The following is a 19,682-nucleotide window of genomic DNA, read 5'->3' on the forward strand; positions in this document are numbered from 1 at the left end:
CGGGGCCAAGAGAGGTTAGAGGAGATGTGGGCGGGGCCAGTGATTTTGAAAAACAAAAACACAAAAACCCTAATCAGCTGGAGTGGATGTCAACTTTATACAAAAATTGTAAAAATAATAATGATCCAATGTGACTTAACTGATTAATTGACTTTTTCTGTGTTTTTTTAAATGTAAGGTAAGTTACATTGGATCGGCTACAATCTTACATATTTACATATATAGGTTCATTAATATAAATATAGATAGGTTAATTAGTATTTAGCCGGTGTGACAGTATATCTTATTTATTTATATAGTAAACCCTTACCCTCCTTTCATATTTTCACAACTTTTATCAAATAACAGTGCACTATCTCAGTATTATATTAATATTGCTCTGATTTGTCTTTGAGACATCAAAACACAGGGATACTACTTTAATGTAGACTATAGGCAAAGTCAATCCATTATGAGAATTGAAATTTGGCAATATTTCTCCCATTTCTAAAGCAATACTCACAATAATTGGCAGTTATTGTTTATTTTATAAGTGGCAATAACACATCAAATTTCAATAAGATTGGTTGAATGGTTTAGAAAATCCCCTATTTACTCAATGTTAAATAATAGTCATTAAATCTCTATTCACCTAATGTGAAAATCTATCAATTGCATGCTAATTGGGTGAACAGGAATTTTTTTTAACTGTCCATCTGATCTTTATCAAATTTGGTGGGAAGTTTACCACTTATGAAATAAATAATAACTGCCAAATATTGTGAGTATTTGTTAAGAATTATTGACATTTTTGCCGAATTTCAATTCCCAAAATGGATTGACTTTGCCTATAGCTGTTTCTACTCACATTGTACTAAGCATTGTACCGGCTACGGAGCCACTGCCATACAAAATAGCTTTAACTATGTTTCTCTTGCAGATGGTTCTGGAGAAAAAAAATGATCTTTTATTTTATTTGGGCCTTTTCTTTTGCCACAGTACTTTTCTAGATCTTGTACTTTGAGTGACATTTTTACATCATGATTATCTCAGTCGGTGGTTTTCTTCAAAGCGCATTTCCTTCCGCAATACACTTTTTTTTTTTGACGGGGTTCCACCAAAGACAGCAACGTATGCTTAGAAATTGATATTCGAAGTGAGAGCTAGTAAATTGTCTGCCTGTGATCAGAGAATTATCATCATGGAAAACTGTTTCAATGGGACTAGCACTGCTGGTAAGTACTGAAATTTTTGTTTGATTTACAAATATGTATTGCAATGTTCAAGATTGGCACACATAGAACTGTAAAAAATGCTGATGTGTATTGAGATTAGAAATTGCACTGGAGGTTGCATTATTGAGTTTTATTTGCATAACTGATTACTTTACATGCTGACAGTGTATCACATGTTTACAATGCTTAATATGTTGGCCATTGTTTTTAGATATTTGCTTTTTTTAAGAACAAATGCCTAGCAAAACAATGAGATATATTGACCAATATGTTATCCAATAAATGTAATAATAATAATCAATGTAGCTTTTTGATTTGATCTTTTATTTGTCAGGTTGGAACCCTGTTTGGATGCCACCATTATTCTGGGTGACCAGCGGATTACTGGTGCTCTCGTTGTCTTGCAATCTTTTTTTCTGTGTTTCAAAGTCAAGATGTTCAGGTAATGAAATCATTTGACTTCAAATCAGTTGATGAAATGTATTTCTTGTCATATTTGACCCCCACCACTTTGCATGCTTCATTAGAGAAAAATACATGTTCATCAAGGGTGAGACAAAGGTAATTAATTTTAACTCCTCTAAAAAAATCATTTATTCATTTTTAATACAGAATATCCTTAGCACAGCCAAATGAAAACAAGATTAAATGTCCTATTGTATGTTGTTTTAGTCGGAGTTCACAACAGATGGAAGACAATCCTCTATATGGAAATGTTCACTGCACACAAACTAGTAAGTGCATTTGGGGAATTGTCTCTTGTATTAAGGAATATAGTTTGTGGATTCAGTATTTCATTTGCGCATCCACAGATACGACTGCAATTTCTGAAATCAATCTACCACACTTGAAAGGCAGCTCGTCATGTCTGAGGAATCAACCGAGCTCAAGTTCTGATTCACAGGTTTATTTGTTTGTAGTCTGTATAATAATTGGATTGTAGAACATGTTTGCATGTGTCTCTGTGAGAGTGCATGTATGTGTTGCACGATAACGTATCACCTTTATAGTCATTCTTTATCCTGAGAGTGGTAAAAGTATGAATGGGATTTTCCACTCTTGGGCTTATAGAGTCGAAACAAAAACAGTGCAATACAACTTTGTTAAAGAAACAATGGCAAATAGCTAATCACAAATTGTAAAGAGCCTTCATCCTTCTATTTATTACTGCCATTGGACTGGAAGTTAAGAATTTAATGAAAAGACAATGCCTAACGTAGCCATTCTGCGTACAGCACATAATCATTGATAAACTTGAAATAGGCCAAAAGCAGCCAAGAAAATCGACACACACTGTTTAGAGTTTCTGTGCAATATGTCTCTCGTTCTCCTTTCTCTGTCTGAGACTCAGATGATGCCTGCTTCACTTTTTTGGTCCATTAAATAGAGTCCATTGATGGCACATATGTATGTAGGTAACCAATGCGGGACGATTCAATATGGCAATATCAGAGGCATTTAATTAGTTAAAATAGTCCAGGAATTTAAAAACTCTTCATTGCGTACTTAGACGTGAAGCAATTACACTGAGATCTTATTTCTCTCTTTTTTTTCCAGTCAAAAACGTCAGACGATTATGCCAACTTGAGTCTAAAGACCCCCAAGACCAAGTCGGCTTGCAGCTCTCCTCAAATTCAATACTCAACCGTGTTTGTGTCAGAGGAAATGAGTGAAGAAGTTAAAGGAAATGTGCATTCGGCTGCAAACGTGTCAGATGTTTATGCTTTTGTGCAAACTAAGCGAGGCAAAATTATCAGCGATGCAGCATCTTTTTACGCCAATCATGTCTCAGAAGAGCAGTGACAGGTTTGGAAAATCTTCCTTCAATCACTAGGTGGCAGTGTTGGTCATTTTTCCCCCTTATATATATATATATATATATATATATATATATATATATATATATATATATATATATATATATATATATATAATATATATTCTATTGTTGATCACAGCATAAATTGTGATCTTAATTATACATCAGTGCATGGTTTTTTTTCTGTATATATAATATATATATTATATATACAGAAAAAAAAACTATGCACTGATGTATAATTAAGATCACAATTCATGCTGTGATCAACAATAGAACTATATATCTATATATCTATATATGTATATATATATATATATATATATATATATATATATATATATATATATATATATATATATATTGTGGGCTTTTGATTGGCTTCAAATATATATACTTCTATTGTTGATCACAGCATAAATTGTGATCTTAATTATACATCAGTGCATGTTTTTTTTTATATATATATATATACGCCCCATATATGGATGAGTGTTATACTATGAGAATGAACAAGAATTACAGGCGATTGTAGTAGAACTACATGAACCTTAACCTTGATTTGAACATAACCTTAACTGTAGCTGGTCAAAGAGCAAGATAGCCCCAACTGATTGCTTAACCAGTTAACATTTCTTTTTCAAAATTGTTATTGAAATATTTTTAACTTTGTAAATGGATGATAAAACCATCACTTTTCAGGAAATTCCCACAAGGGCATTTTTGTTGAGCCATTACCGTTGTATCATCAAAGAGAACAAATTACCTACCCACATAGAGAATGATCAATAGTATCTGATCGTGAAAAAGAAATTGATGAAATCTGGATGACCTGATACGACATTATGCATTATTCATTTTTCCCGGTTATTCCCATAATTGTAATCCAGAATGCTGTGTAAATAACAATAACAATGTGTACTATTTTTGTGTATTGGTGAAATATGGTAGGGGCAGAAAATGTCATGATCGCCACAGCAAATCACCACGGAAAACTATTTGACAGGGTGTACTTGGAATTTTAAAGAAAAATTCTACTATTTACAGTGAGTTGGAGGGGCACGAAATCCTTAGTTCTTCCATTGGTGCAACAGAAAATAATTGAGAAGCACTGCATTACACACTGTTGCACATTCATTATGCAGGGTCTTTGCTATTCTCATCTAACTGAAGTATTGGTTTAACAGTACATGACAAACGCTGAATGTTTGAGTAACAGAATAATGAGGAAAAACCATCAAATCGCTTTGTTCACTTCAAAGTGCCAGCTTTGGAAAGCCGTTAATTCATGCCCGAATCATCACAATGCCACTGGGCTTTTATGGCATTATCTGTCTTGGATTATAATTACTACGGTATATTTTCCCCTAACGTCAAAGTACAATCCAAGATGCACGGTATTAGCGTCAGATAAACTAGACAAAATGAGAGCTGACATATTTAAGAATATATTTGACAAATGATGTTTGTTATGAAGTAAATTCTTGTGGGCTTTTGATTGGCTTCAAATGAGATGAATGTTTGGAGTAACATGCATAATTATGCCACTTCTCTCGATCTGAAGTGTATGTAACCTAGTTCCTCAAAGGACTTATTTGGCTTTGTAGAGGTAGGGTAGGAAATAAAACCTCAATGACTGGATAGAATGTCTGCCATTAGACTTTTTTGTTTAACTGGAAGCTCTCAGCTTTTACACTTAAAATGGCAAATTTACGGCTACAATGGACTTGGACTTTAACAGGCACGCTGAATGTCAACCTCACTGATTCCGCACGTTCAGTAATGTTCAATAAGAAAGTTGAGCTCACAATGGCTGACATCCAGTACATGACAGGTGGTGTGACAGACGGGGGGCATCTTTGGACATGACAATTTCTTCATCAGATGCCTACGCATGAAAAGGCTTTCTCGCAAGTTTAGTCAAGTCTCAAAAAAGGAAGCCATTAGAGACGTCTTTAAAAGTCAAAATGTAAGTTGCCCAATTTACACCTGTCCTCCAACACCTTTATCATTTACAAATATGTCAATAACCTATTAAAATTGTCACACTGTTCATGCCAACCATCAATATATTTTAGTCAGGTGATGAATAAGATAGTAGAAATGTTGATGAAATCAATTAGTCATGAATTAAATGATACATTATTTTAGGCATTCCACTTTTTGTTATGTTTAGAAATAAAATTGGTACTATATAAAGAGTTGGAGTGAAGTTGATGAACAATGTGACGCACAGGATTGGGTGATAATATATTGCTATAGGCTTCAAATATATTTTTTTATTACAGTTTGTGGTCGTAAAGCTGCCACTCATAGCTTCCCCCTTTGATGAGACTTGTTGATGATTATGTTTTTCATTTGTTTGCACATAGATTTAAATGGGGTGAAAGTTGTCAAGTCCTCTATAACCTGCTGTGGATGTTCATAAAAATAAATTAGCTCCATGAAGCCAAAGGTCTAAGAAGCCACACTAATCAATATACGTATACTGTAAATGTGAGTCATCCATAAGACTTGTGATCCTGTAAGATGTTATTACATGTCATTAATCATTATGATCACTATGCATGTTTATTTATTCCCATTTTTTAAATGAAGGTACAGATTCTCTTGACATATTACACAAAATATATTCCCGGATAATGAACATAGATAGGCAAGCAATTATCAGCACTTATTATGATTTCCCAACCATGTACATTTTAAATCTTATTTATTTTATATGTGCACTCTGCACCATGACACCTTGGGCAGCTGTTCGATGATTGATAAAGTAGCCATGTTATTGGACTTGCGGCCCAAGGAGAAGGAGTTTGAACTCGCATCTCCGGCACAGCTTCTCCCATGAGTGGAGGACATTGAGTCCGAGTGTACCACGTTCCACGGCCCTATTGGTGAGGCGACTGCTACCGCAAGGTTTCCGGTGCCTATCCTGGTGGCAATCCCAGAATCCCCATCAAGCTGAAGGAGTCTAATCAGGCCTTTTTGGCTCACAGGACTCTGGGGGCAGCTGACAGGTAATTATTGTATGAAACTAGCAATTTTGCACACCATAACATGTTGAACAACACAATGCAAAATATTGCAAACAAAGTGAGACATCTTACGATAATAATGTGTTATCTTAACATGTTAACATAGACCCCTGACTGCATAGTGGACTGGGTTGGATAGAGCTTCTATTATGATTAGATAAACTATTAGATCACCTACTATTAGATAAGTAGCTCTTCAACTATTGGATCAGGGGTCACCTTCTTCTGGGCACCTAATTCTTGGCTACTTAATATTGCAATGGCGCATTAGCACTAGCTTCACACACACATCTGAAAGAACAAAATCATATGAATCTACTGTATTTTTTCGCATATAGCCCAAAAAAATAAAGTCTGAATCCAGGTTACGGCTTATATGCGCATAAATTAGACTCGACATGCACGAAACTGCTAGGTGACAAAGACAAAATGCCATAACGCAAGACAATGCAGCCGATACGATCATTTATTTCAAAATACTAATTATACGCGGGGGCGGCTTATATGCAAGAAAATACGGTATATGAACACAATGCTTTGGTTCATATTCAAATTAACATCTGTATTTTGATAGAAACTGAGAGAATTAAGTTTTATATCACAATTGTCCAGTATACTGGACATTGGACAGTGACTGCCCTATTTAATGATTTTTAATACGAAATAAATACCAAACACCCATTGTTTTCATTGTTTGGTTCTGATGCACTAGCAGGGAGACATTATGAGTTTACGCTACACTTCTTAATACATTTTAAAAGTTCAAATATGACTTCCCAGTAAAGCGCCGCAACATATGTTATCAGCTCACATAGTGAGCTGATAACATATGAGTGAATTCCAGAGGCAGATGATAATTTTTTTATTTATAACGGCTGACAATGATGACTTGGGCCAGGAAGATATGTTGTCTGATGTGTAAGTGTTAAAAAAAGAGAATGCACCGTCAATCTTTACAGAACAGTTTTTATTGAATAAAAAATATAAATCCAATCCAAAAGATTGATAACATACATCAGTAGATCACAAGTTGAATCACTTACATTTACAGGATATGAACAATAGCAATAAATCATTGGTGTGACTGCTCAGACATTTAACTCGACGAAGCTAATTGTTTTTCTGAACATCAACATCTGTACAGATTAGCGCATTCTTGTAAAATTCGACATTATTAAAATCTGCTGGCATATCAAAAAACACCTCATCATTGAAACAGTCCTCATCCGAAGGTGAAGCCAAAAATGGAAGCTTCAAGACCAAACCAGTCAGCAGCCCACCAACAGTAGAACATGCAATGGTGGAAAAGATGGCTGCCACTTGGTAGAGCGCTTGCTCTTCCGCCGTACGCCCCAACCCTGGCTTCAACCCAGGGATCAGCCTCTGAAGTTCCAGCAACTTTGCATCTCCCTCAGGTGGAGCACGGTGGGAAAAGATCTGGTACATGCTGGGCCCGTAGCTTTCTTCGGTGGCGAGCAGGATGGCGCAGATTCCAGCTGTGGATGATATTAGGCCGGTGAGTCCGTGCAGGTTGTGAATGCCGCATTGGTCCTGAATCTTCATGTGCCGTGCCAGAAAGGGACTCAGATACTTGTATCCGAAGAAGCAAGCAATACAGCCCATGATACCTAACGCGTAGGCAGCCGAAGGAGAAATCATCATGTCCACCGACGCCCCGACTGTCACACCACCTGCTAAAGTCACGTTCTGGATGTCAGCCATTGTGAGCTTGCCTCTCTTATTAAACACTGCTGTGAGTGCAAAAGCAGTGATGGTGGATGAACTCAGGCCAATAAACGTGTGCAGGATAGCTCTGTGTTGATCGTCACCTTTTAAGGTGAGCGCAGAGTTGAACGAGGGCCAGAACACCCAGAGGAACAAGGTTCCCATTGTAGAGAGGATGTCTGAATGGTAACTTGTGATTTCTTTGGCGTGTCCGGTGCTGAGGGCTGGGCGATACAGAACAAATGTCACGCCAAGACCAAAGTAGCAGGCGAACAAATGAATGAGGATGCTACCACCGGCATCATTTATTCGAATATATTTCAATACAGCCCACTCTGTCACAGCAAACATGGGGATTTCCAGCAAAGCCATCACCAGGAGCTGCACCGGACTGACCTTGCCCAGCACTGCCCCAAAGGAGATGAGCACCACAGCGCACGCAAACTCTGCGTTCAGCAGATTGATCACGCTCAGGTGAATTTTTCCATCGTGGTAGAATTGGAAAAAACCTTGGAAGATGATAGCCCACTGGACCGAAAAGGTGGCTGTGAGAAAGTTGAAGACCAATCCGCTAAAGCCGTAGAATCGGAAGAAGGCCAGCAGGCACCCAAAGCCTACGAAAATCATCACTTGGATGTCAGCGAAGAAAGGATAGTCGCGGTACACGCTGTTCTCCATCGGGTTGGTCGCATTATTTTGGAACTTGGCGTTGGCGTCGTCGTCATAAGTGACAAAGAGAGCATAGAGAATCAGGAGAGCGGCTTGCAACACCAATACCAGCGCTGGTAAACGCACTCGTAAGCTTGTTGGTGCATTCATGGCAATATTCACTTGCAAAGGTCTGGTCTAAAACCTGGGCTCTTGTGCTAATACCTGCATTTATACTCATTTTTATCAGATAAGATATGCTAATAATGGTTAAAAGTCGCTGGCTCACATAGGTGACAGGTTATTCAACTGCACTTTAATCCCTCACAAGCATAAATGTATTTCTTATGGCTTTGTCAAAATGACACAGGGAATAGACAAAATTAAATGCTCAGTGTACAGAAATTACATTTTTATTCATTATAGCCACTTATTTATTAGTAATTTATTAGGTGAATGAGTGAATTGTAACACTGCTTTCCACAAAGACAAACACAATGTCAACATGCGTAAATGACTAAGTGTAAACTGTAAAAATCAGATCCTAATTCTCTGCATTCCTTTAAACATAACAAAAACATGAAGTGGGGAAAAACAGTAAAATAACGCCAAAACTAATTTTAAAAATAGTAAACTTCACCTAAAAGAGACTGACACTAAAGATGAAAAAGGCCATGTACTGTTGTTTATGGTCACTGTCAGTAATATTGACCATGAGCCTTATCCTTTTAGTATCACTGAAGGATTTATGACTTATTGCCAACAGGTTGCAAACGGGGCCCTTTGATCATATGTAACTTGAAAGAATATTTTCACACATTTTCTAAGACATTAGTACTAAAAAAATATTTTATTTCACAGTTTTTTTTTGTTGCCTTGAAATTGGGGGAAAATGAGTAAGCAAAATCTCTGTGAAATGCCAATGTTTATTTTGTAAATTGGGTTTCATTAAAGCCAAGAGAGGCAGATGGATTTATTTGTCTTTTGTACCCACTGTTGATTTTCATGTTGCTCACATTGTACACAATGTGTGGGCAAATATTTCTGCCCAAAGAGCAAACTTGAATTTTATACCAGACAGATGGAACAATTCATTGCAAAAGTAATAACTATGATCTCTATTCATGTAGTTTTGTTAACTCACAGAGCACAACACTGCAATTTAGTGTCCAATTAGCCAACTATGCATGTTTTAGGAATGTGGGAGGAGAACATGTAAGTTCCATATAGGTGGACTAACCTGGATTTGAACCCAGGATCCCAGAGCTGTGAGACCAACATGCTAACCACTGAAGCCACCGGGCCATATTTACAATTATAATTAAATGAAATATAAAAAAAATAACAATGTAAATTTCCTTCAGTGTAGTTTGCAAAGATTTGTACTTTATTGAATTAAATTGATGGATTTTTACTGTTGCAAATGGCTAAATTATGGCCACAAATTGCAGTGGACTGTTTTGGTGACACTGATGGGACTACCACAAATAACATTTAAAAAAAAAAGAATAATTACAATATATAACAATATAATAATCTCGCGAATCTCACTGTATTTTTGCTTTTCAAAGAGGAAAACTTCAAAGGGATCAGAGTGTATACTAGTGTAGAATAGCTGAAATAAAATAAAAAGAACCCCCATAATGCATTGCAGTGCCCACGTATACAAATAGGAACATGGCTGCCGGTATTTGACACATCAGTCCATTTTCGTTCATTTTGTTAGTTTGATAAACCTTTACGATCGCCACATTTGATTGCGAGCAGAGCTTTTGTTGAGGCTTATTTTTCCGCGTCCTCTGTCTTTAGTTTCTGCCAAGAAAACAGGTAAGAGTTAGTTCGCTAGCCTGCTCCGCTGCTAACTCAGCCTTAATGATCGGTGTGGTTATCTTGCCAAATGAGAAGCTACTGACTAAAAAACAATAATAATAATAATAATAATAAAAATGAGCAAGATATCAAACCCTGTGAACATTTCGGTAAACGTCATACATATCATAAGATGCGGATAAGCTTGAAAAGCTTTAAATTCAACAAACGCGACGGATACATCTGTAAAATACTTTATTTTTTGTTTCTGTGCCACTTGAAATAAATACTATTCCGCATGCTTATACAAAACAAATGCTGGCCTATAGTCAGCTGGGATAGGCTCCAGCACCCCCTGCGACCCTAATGAGGATAGAGCTGTTCACAAGATGAGATGAGATACTAATTCAACACAACGGCGATTAATAGAACACACTACACAACACTGTCATGATAAATACTAGGTTGCGATATTTTGTGACCTGTGAAAGATAACCATCAAACTAACGATTTTAATTAATACAAGGCCCACTGAACATAGTCTGGGTAGACATAGATGGCAGAATCATCTATTCAAAAACTCCCCAACTCATACTTGTCAAGCTTGGCTAAACATATTGGTTCATATATTCTTCAGAACATGTATATATTCTACAACATATTGTAGTTTCTACTGTAAAAGGTCATGAAACCATTTTCATTTGATTTGTCCTCAGTGAATCGTCATGGCAAGTCCAAGAACCAGAAGAGTATTGAAGGAAGTAAGAACTCAGGATGAAAATGCTGTAAGTCCATAGATCAAATAATAAAAGAAATGTTAAGTGTATTTTATGTAGGAAGGCTTCAAATTGGGGAAAGTGCGGCTGATGAAATTTCTAAAAATGAGTATAAGATTGATAAGTGTCTTTTTGTTTTTGTCACAGCTGTGCTTCGAATGTGGGGCCTTCAACCCCCAGTGGGTCAGTGTGACCTATGGAATCTGGATATGTTTGGAATGCTCTGGAAAACACAGAGGCTTGGGGGTACATCTCAGGTAAAAAAAAAAAAAAAAAAACCAACTATATCAAAAGCGGAACTTACCAAGTCTCCAACCTTAACATGACTGTAATGTCTGTTCACACAAGTGCATGGTAATATACAACAGTTTTTAAACTAATGTTAATATTATAATGTAAATGATTACCAATAGCTATTTTCTAACCCTTTACTTATTTGTTGAAACATTTTTTAAAGAAAGATTATCTAATATTTTGAGTCATGAGTGTTTAACTTTGACCTTTATCATCAACCTTAAATGGAAATTCCCTTTCAGGACAGTAATGGGTTTTAATAATCAATTATATTTTATTTATGCTTGTCAATATGCAAAGCTTGCTAGTTGTTAAAATCTGTTTCCTTTTTTAAGAAAAACACTTTCTTGTGTTTGAGTATACATACAATGTATTGGAAATTAAACATTGTTTTCCAATAGATATATTGTGTTAGTTAGTATCACAAAATCATATGGTGGATTTTTAATCCATTGTTTTTTTTAATTATACTTTATACTTTCGGATCTCTCGCTTTTAGGAATGGTGATCCAGTTGAACTGGTTTATCGTTCTAACGCAGAAATGAATATTAGTTAAGATTAAAATGTGAATTACTTCCTAAAGCTTTTTCTTATTCTTTTTTCTTAAACTATTGTTCGGAATTTCTGTTCTGCCTTCAGCTTTGTACGTTCTGTCACGATGGACAAGTGGAAGGATATTGAGCTTGAGAAGATGAAAGCAGGAGGGAATGGGAAATTTCGTTTATTTCTTGAACTTCAAGATGATTACAATCCCAACTGGACTTTACAGGAGAAGTATAATAGCCGTGCTGCTGCGCTCTTTCGGGACAAGGTACACTTAGTCGACATCAATGGGCAATTTCTCTTGGAGAATAACCCTGTAGTACTGGAGATTGCAATTAGAGGCTGCCTTCAAAACAGTCATTTACATCCAAATTTTAGGTTGCCACTGAAGCAGAGGGGAAAGAATGGTCCATTGAGACATCTTCTGCCAAAAATTGGACCTCACCACAACCAAAAAACAATCTTTCAACCTCCCACCGGTAAGACTAATGAGAAGTTTGTACTGTTTGTAAGAGCAAATACATTGAAAGATGTTTTAACCAAAACTATTAACACGTTATACATGGATACCAGCCTACAACATTAAAATAGCTGGAGCTGTATTATGTATTTGTATTTTTTTTTTGCTACATGTCCCACCAAATAAATAGTCAATAACACGGCCATTGTGTGCCTCAGGTCTGGGGGATCTGGACCGAATTCTGTCGCATCCGGTGACAAAGCTTTCGAAGACTGGTTGAGTGATGACGTGAACTCTTACCAGAGGTAATAAAATGCTCTCACATTGTTTTACTTCTGATCCCATAATTTAATCACTCAACACTGATGCAATTCTGATACCAGATCAGTTTTCCAATTTTGGAAATCTTATTCTGTCCTCACTATTTGAAAAATCCCAACGAGCTGTTCTCGATTCTCCTGAATATAAATGTAATAAAGTTACAGCAAACCTAGTCAATCTGCAGCCAGGCATGTATTTCTACCCAAACATCCTTGGAAACGACCATAACGGTCCACGCCAAGTAGGTTCACGTTCATCACCACGTCTTAACGTGCCCCATCATGGCCATTAAACCCAAAAAAACAGTTTCCCCTGTCAAGTAGGATTTCACCACAAGAGCAGAAGGGCGTTGCGGGCAATGTGAAGCTGTATTTTCATCCAAAATGCCCCAAAAAGGCCAAATTGCTACACCGAGTGGCCAGGCAGTATGCATTAGGCACAATGATTGTGTAATTGTGATACCATTTTTTACTTTGTTAAACACTAGCGGAGGCGGTTATAGTGGCAATCAAGAGAACCGCTATGTTGGCTTTGGCAACACCGTTACCCCAGAGAAGAAGGAGGAAGACTTTCTAAACAACGCTATGTCCTCCATTTATTCGGTAAGACATTTTTAACTTTGATTTTCTTTGTAATAGATTTTCATTTCTCTTTTTGTTTTTCAGGGTTGGAGTAATTTCACCGTAGGAGCCACGAAGTTTGCTTCTATTGCAAAAGATAATGTAAGGACACATCTTCAAAATATACATTGACGAAGCGACTTTTGTTTAACAATTGTTTTTCATTAACTGGTAACCTTTTTGGAAAAAGGGAATTAATTGATTTTCATTTTCTCACTCAGACATCAAAACTGGCTAATCAAGCAACTCTAAAGGTAAGACTGACACATGTACACAGAACACACTGATTACTTAAAGAGGCACTAAAATATGTAAAAAAAAAATTACATTTGTTTTTATAACATTGGATGCCATTGTACCAGGTTTCTAAATATTTGAAAATAACTTTAGTGCCTCTTTACTACTGTTTATATTTATTTGTAACTTTTCTGACCCCCCAAAAAACTAACTATTTGCCTCATTGCACTTTTGAAATAGAAAAGCATGATGCTTTAATGACTCTTACTTTAATATCTCTTTGCCTTCCCTGGATGTAGTTAAGGGGTTATAAGGCACCCCCAGAACCGGTAAAGCAAGAAACGAGTGCATGACTCTGTGCATTATGCTTGTATTTAAGTGTCATTTTTATTTAGTCATTTTTTGTTTGCATGTTCTATTTATTTTTGCTTGGAAAGAGAATTTGGTGGCTGTTGTGTCTTGTCGGTTCCTGCATCATGAAGTATATAAGTGCTGTCAGTGTATGGATAATTTATAGAGTACATTATTTAGTTTTCTCTAATCAGTTAATGCAGTGTTACTAAAGCAAGCTGAAATTAAAACGAATTTCAACAACTACTGTGGAAATACTGTGTGACATCTGTTGCAATCAGTTATCCATTCATATGTTAATATGTTAAACATTGTTTTTGTGGTGTTAAGGTATAATGGCACACTTTTTAAAAAATCTCATTCGTATTCTCAATAGGATTTTATGAAAGGGAATCATTAACCTATGCCTGTGCATTTAATCTGTCTGTGTTTCAGGATTTTTTTTAGTTTACTTATTCAAAAAAGAAAGAAAAAAGATCTAGGCGCAAATGTATTCACGTTGAAAATTCAACATGACTTCATATGTCTCAACGTATCTCGTCTTGTCTGCTACAGAGAGGCTTTTTTTCTGACTGGTCAGTTTCGCAAATCAATTTGTTTTAGTGGATTTACAGGAGCTTAATTGTTAACTAATTTCAGTCATTACACCAACAAGTTCAGTGTTGTATCATTTCATAGCAAGCTGGAAATGAAATGAAGTGATTGATATTTTCCCCTGTTTGACTTCCAACTAGGCCACAGAGTTAGGACACACAATAAACGAGAGTGTTATCAAACCTACCCAAGAGAAGGTAACATTGATGTTTGAAGTTGTTCAATTGGTGGTGGGTTGCAGCATTTACAAACAAAACAGCTTCAGATGTGAATGTGCTGTGTTCTATTCTATAGTGCTCGCTTTGCAGCTTCACCTGATCGCACATTACAAGACAAAAGCTCTGCATCCCTAATTGCTTAGTGGCAGATGGAGATTGAAGATGTTTTTGATAAATTCTTAAAGTTTTATGACATCATTTACTTGACCCCATCTGAATCTGGCCCATAGTTACGACTACTGCGTGTAACATATGTACTATTATCAATGGTTTTTGATTGCAGAAAGAAAAAAAACTTTTAGTGGTAACATTGTTTTTTGTTTATTTGCTTAAGTTTAGAATCATTTACTGGATAAGCCTTTTTTGTCTTGTAATGTACATTTGGCATAGTTAAAGGCATGTGCATGCATGAGCTTCACTTTTCTCTCTACTGTATGTTTGTGACCGCTTTCTTTTCCAAATAACACTTTGTTATTCTGACAATAATCAAAAATAATAATAAAAAAGTGGACTGGGACAAAATGATCAATTAGTATATGCTGTTCAAAATTTAACAGCTCCCTTCTAAATGCCATTTTCTGTGATGTGAAAAAAGAAAGACCATAGATAAATATTTTTTCAAAGTCAACTGAGTTTGTTACTCATTAAATTTAGAAGGAATGTTAAAATAAAATTAGCTTCCACAGATTCAGAGGGATATTGCTCAAAGGTATCAGTCAGGAGACAAGAACAAGATACTTTTCACGGGATTAACCACTAAACACATTTATTATTCATTGGTTTTCCGTTACGCATTTCCTCACAAGGGTCGCGGAGCCTGCTGGAGCCTATCCCAGCCACCTCTGGGCATTAGACGAGAGACACCCTAAAAGGGTTGTTGACTAATCGCAGGCATTTATTATCAAGTTACCAAAAAATAGAGGAACTTCCTCTTTTAGCATGTCCACATGACTCTAAATTACCAAAGGAAATGGCTTCGGGTTTTGGAATGGCCGAGCCAAAATCCAGACTTGACTATATTGCACAACGGGGTTGTCCTGAATATGATGGTTCTGCACAGGAGCAGATTTTTGCAGTTGACACCTTTATTGTCTTTTTCCAAAGAGTGGGTAGATATTCCAGCAAAAACATGTGGCCTGCAGGTCGGCAGTAATTGAAGGCAAATATCCTGCAACAAAGTATTAATTTGGGTGGGTGGGTGTGTATTTACACATACATTTTTTAATACTTTTTTTTAATTAAATGTGTTTTATAGTAGATTTTTTTGAAAGTATTAATCAAGGTCTTTCTTTTTTTACTTAAAAAAACATGGCATTTTGAAAGGAGTGTATACAATATTATATCCACTGTTACTGTACTAAAATGATTTTGAATAATTCCAATTTGGCTCATCCAGGTCAAAGATGGCAAATTGCTAGATGAAATGACAGTCGGCATCAGTGAGTTGGCAAACAAGGTAGGATTGGGGGCAGAGCTCTGCCATACTGGAAGTACAAAACCAGTCTCGTGAAGGTGAAGCAGTGTCTCACAACATTACTACCATGTGTTTTATCGCAGTTTATTGAAGGGAGGTTAAATAATGGTCCAGAAATTTTGGAGGGTCCCCCACCTTGTATTTTTTCACTCTCATGTGAGACTGGTTTTGCTAAAACATGTTTATTTTTATGTATATTAATCCTGTGTTTTTTTCTTGCTGCCATTTTTATTCTGGTGGTGAGTATTTGTGCACATCATTTTTATAGATTTATTTTATTTCCACTTTCTATGTTCTCTCAAGACAGTAAATTAATATTATCGTTTTTTCAAATAATACTGTGGATTAAACAGAATGTATAAACTATGACATGTCCCTCAATTATGCCAAGATGTCTGTTTTATTTTAGTTTCTTTTTTTTAACTATAGTCTTATCGTACCCTAGATGCAGGGAGCTGGTGCCAAATTGTCCAATATTTTCTCGGGAAAACCAGAAGATGGGTAATAACACATCGACTTCAAGTTGTGGAAAATGTCTAATGCATATTTGTGCTTCAATATGATTTTCATATTGTTTTTTTTTAAATTTATTTAGAGCTGCTGGTGATAGCTACCAGAACATGGATCCCACCGAGGGATATCAGGGCAGTTCCAGTCAGCCGGTCTCAAAAGACTTCTGGGAAACGTTTGGTAGCAACACCTCCCTAAAGGCCAAGAAATCCCCAAGCAGTGACAGCTGGACCATTGCAGATAATTCTGCAAAGAAGAGCTCTGACAGCTGGGACAATTGGGGCTCTGATGCAGCATCTAACAACAAACACAGTACAGAGGAGAGCTGGGAAGCCTGGGACAACAACTGGGAGAATGCCGATGGGAAGACCAAAAAGAGTCCCACGAAACCTGCTGAGGAAACATGGGGTAATGCAGACTGGTAGTCATCTCACTACACAAACCTCATCTCCCTCCCTCTTTCTGCTCCTTTTATCCGTCATCCCAATAACAATGACAGGCAAAGTGCCATTTCCCTTAACAAGTCTCATCAACACATTCAAATTGAGCAGATACTTAAGGTTTACATTAACTGCATGAGAAACAAAATCCTATTCTTGACAGGATAGCTAAATTGGCGTGGGTTTGTTTTTCTTTCCTCTTGTAAATAGGCAACACCAAGGAAAATAATGCATCAAAATCACTGACATAAAATGGTTAAATCATCCCTAAAAAATGGAATTACCCAATTAGTAACTAAACCATTGTTTATACTGTATTGATGCAATTGTTCATTTTGCCTTCAAATGAAACTTATGCATGAGATACAAAACATATTTTAATTATAAATCATTGAAAATACGGTACCCAGCTCTACTACATTTGTCTTTCTGGTCAGCATCAGACCATTTTTGTTTTACATCAAAACTATATCATTTACATGACATTTTAGGTGTAAATGTTGAATACCTTTGCACACTGGAAACCCATGCTAATCATAATTTCTGTACTATAATGCACACCCCCCAATCGATCATCACAGTATATTATTTTTTTTACCATCTGTACCCGTATATTTTATGCTCCCAAGAAATAAAGCGGACGTGTTATCTTTATTTAAATTTGTATTTTTTACTATTAGATTTTTCAAAGAAATCCAAATCTTTTTCTTTATTGGATGACTTGCATTTTCATGCAATTCCAGAAATACAGTTTAAATATGATATATAAATAAACATCAACATAAGGCTGTGTGCTTCAATTAATTGCTCAATTTTTTAATAAGCCCATTTAATAATCTGAACTGATAAAACACGTGTTGGAATTTCTGAGCAATTCCACCTTCGGAACAACACTTAATATATAGAGATATATCTTGATAGCTTTGACGCTCAATCAATAAACAGTTATCCCATATATTTTTTATACCTATATATACATTTTATCTATTGTCTTCAAGCGTATGGGATATTTTGGGTTGAACGTTTTGTGAATGGTGATAGTGGACTAAATAATATATTTCATGCAGGCATAAACGATGGGTTGTAATTTTTGGAAGTCAAACAGGAGTGCATTCATTTACACAGAAAAAAATGTACTGTATTTTCACATACTTTTACGACTGCTTAGTGTTGAAATCACAACTACAGATGAAAACCTTAATTGGATTTGGAAAGTTGGCTAATGAGAATTAATTTTTTGGGGCGGTTGGTGTCTAACCAAATAACTTGTTTACGTTCTTCTCCATGATCAGGTGTAAACTGGTGGAATATTTGTTTATTTTTCATCTATTAGCATCTCGATGTCAAGGAAATATGTTGAAGTGAGCAGAGGAGTTTCATTTAAAGAGAAATAGTGCTTTAACACCATCTAAAGGCATCAAGAGGCTAATACAAATCTTTTTTATGGCAATTGTGCAGATTTTTGGTATTTGTGGCATCTCTTCCACTGTGTAAGACCAGTTGTTTCTTTCAGTGTGACCTTGATTCCCCCCCCCCCCCCCCCCCTCATAGCCACCAGTTTGTTTGAACTGTTAAATGATTTTCAATGAGTCAAACTATTGCATTCCATGTTTCTACCTCAAAGAAGAGTTTTATTATATTAGTATTCAGTGCGTCTTTGTCTGAATGATGACATGGATTTCATCTTTAACAAAATAACAAAAGCACTCGATGTGCTTTGCTGTCAATGCAGAACAAAAAAACCCTGGAACAAAAATGCATCTGTCTGAGAGCAAGTGTGACGCTGGACTGATTGTGGTTGTGTGCGCTTGTGTGTTAAAAGCCTTAAACTGTTCTTTGCTCAGTTCATTTTCATGTCAGTTTATGTGCAAATGTGAGGTGCAGTGAAAGTTTTGCTTTTGTACATGAACATCCTGTTATCACATTGTGTAGCCAGTCTTTCTTTAAATATTGGATTGTGTTCTCATATATGTAAATTTGTATATTGCAAATGGCGCAAAAAGCAGTGTAAACACCAGAATGTAGATATGTATTTAAGTGCCATATATGAATGTATATGAGAACACACTCCAAAATTTACAAGGAATTTTTGTTTTAATTTAACACCAGTACGATTTATATTATGAGATTTTAAAAATATTTTTCAAGTCACGTGCAATCTTTTGTCCATGTGTTGTTGGGGTGCATTTTAGCTAAATTGTGTGTAAACAAAATGCATCCTCATAATGACAAAAACGGGTGAGGCAATAGTGATTTTAGTTTATCATAATTCAGTTCCACACACTCAACAGCTCAGCTGTTGTGCCTGTGACCTATGCTATGCTATGTTCATGTCTCACATGTCAAAGATGTTATTTTTGATGTTGTGCATGAGCTATGTAATGTGAAATTTAAAGCAATCAGCTGTTGTTAAATCTCTAAAAATTGTTCCTACGGTTGATCGAAGTGCATTCATGTCTGCTTGCCCCATAGAATTGTCACCAGCCGCAATACCATGAAGTGAGCTGGTGTTACAGGCTGTGGATATTTCTTTGTGAACATTGTTTCTGTGTTGAATAAAACGTGTTATAAATTCAGTTTTTTTGTTAACTCT

At 36.1% G+C, this 19,682-nt stretch overlaps 1 protein-coding gene and 1 pseudogene across 7 annotated transcripts; one reads left to right on the forward strand and one right to left on the reverse strand.

The window, feature by feature from the left end:
• Positions 1-7,178: 7,178 nt before the first annotated feature.
• Positions 7,179-18,375, reverse strand: LOC144075192 (ammonium transporter Rh type B pseudogene; annotated as a pseudogene).
• On the forward strand, positions 10,104-19,665 carry arfgap1 (ADP-ribosylation factor GTPase activating protein 1). 7 transcript variants are annotated; one of them, XM_077602981.1, is made up of 14 exons: positions 10,104-10,268; positions 10,967-11,035; positions 11,174-11,283; positions 11,961-12,132; positions 12,243-12,343; positions 12,543-12,629; positions 13,133-13,247; positions 13,311-13,367; positions 13,487-13,519; positions 13,802-13,831; positions 14,588-14,644; positions 16,062-16,121; positions 16,585-16,640; positions 16,735-19,665. In XM_077602981.1, exons 2-14 carry the CDS (start codon positions 10,976-10,978, stop codon positions 17,072-17,074), a joined length of 1,278 nt encoding a protein of 425 aa, XP_077459107.1. In that variant the 5' UTR covers positions 10,104-10,268; positions 10,967-10,975; the 3' UTR covers positions 17,075-19,665. The 7 variants fall into 7 exon arrangements, with proteins under 7 accessions (XP_077459107.1, XP_077459109.1, XP_077459110.1 ...); XM_077602983.1 differs by lacking the exon at positions 16,062-16,121; XM_077602984.1 differs by lacking the exon at positions 16,062-16,121 and having other exon boundaries at positions 16,591-16,640.
• Positions 19,666-19,682: the final 17 nt, after the last annotated feature.

This window comes from Stigmatopora argus, chromosome 6, assembly GCF_051989625.1.
Source record: "Stigmatopora argus isolate UIUO_Sarg chromosome 6, RoL_Sarg_1.0, whole genome shotgun sequence".
NCBI classification, from domain to species: Eukaryota; Metazoa; Chordata; class Actinopteri; order Syngnathiformes; family Syngnathidae; genus Stigmatopora; species Stigmatopora argus.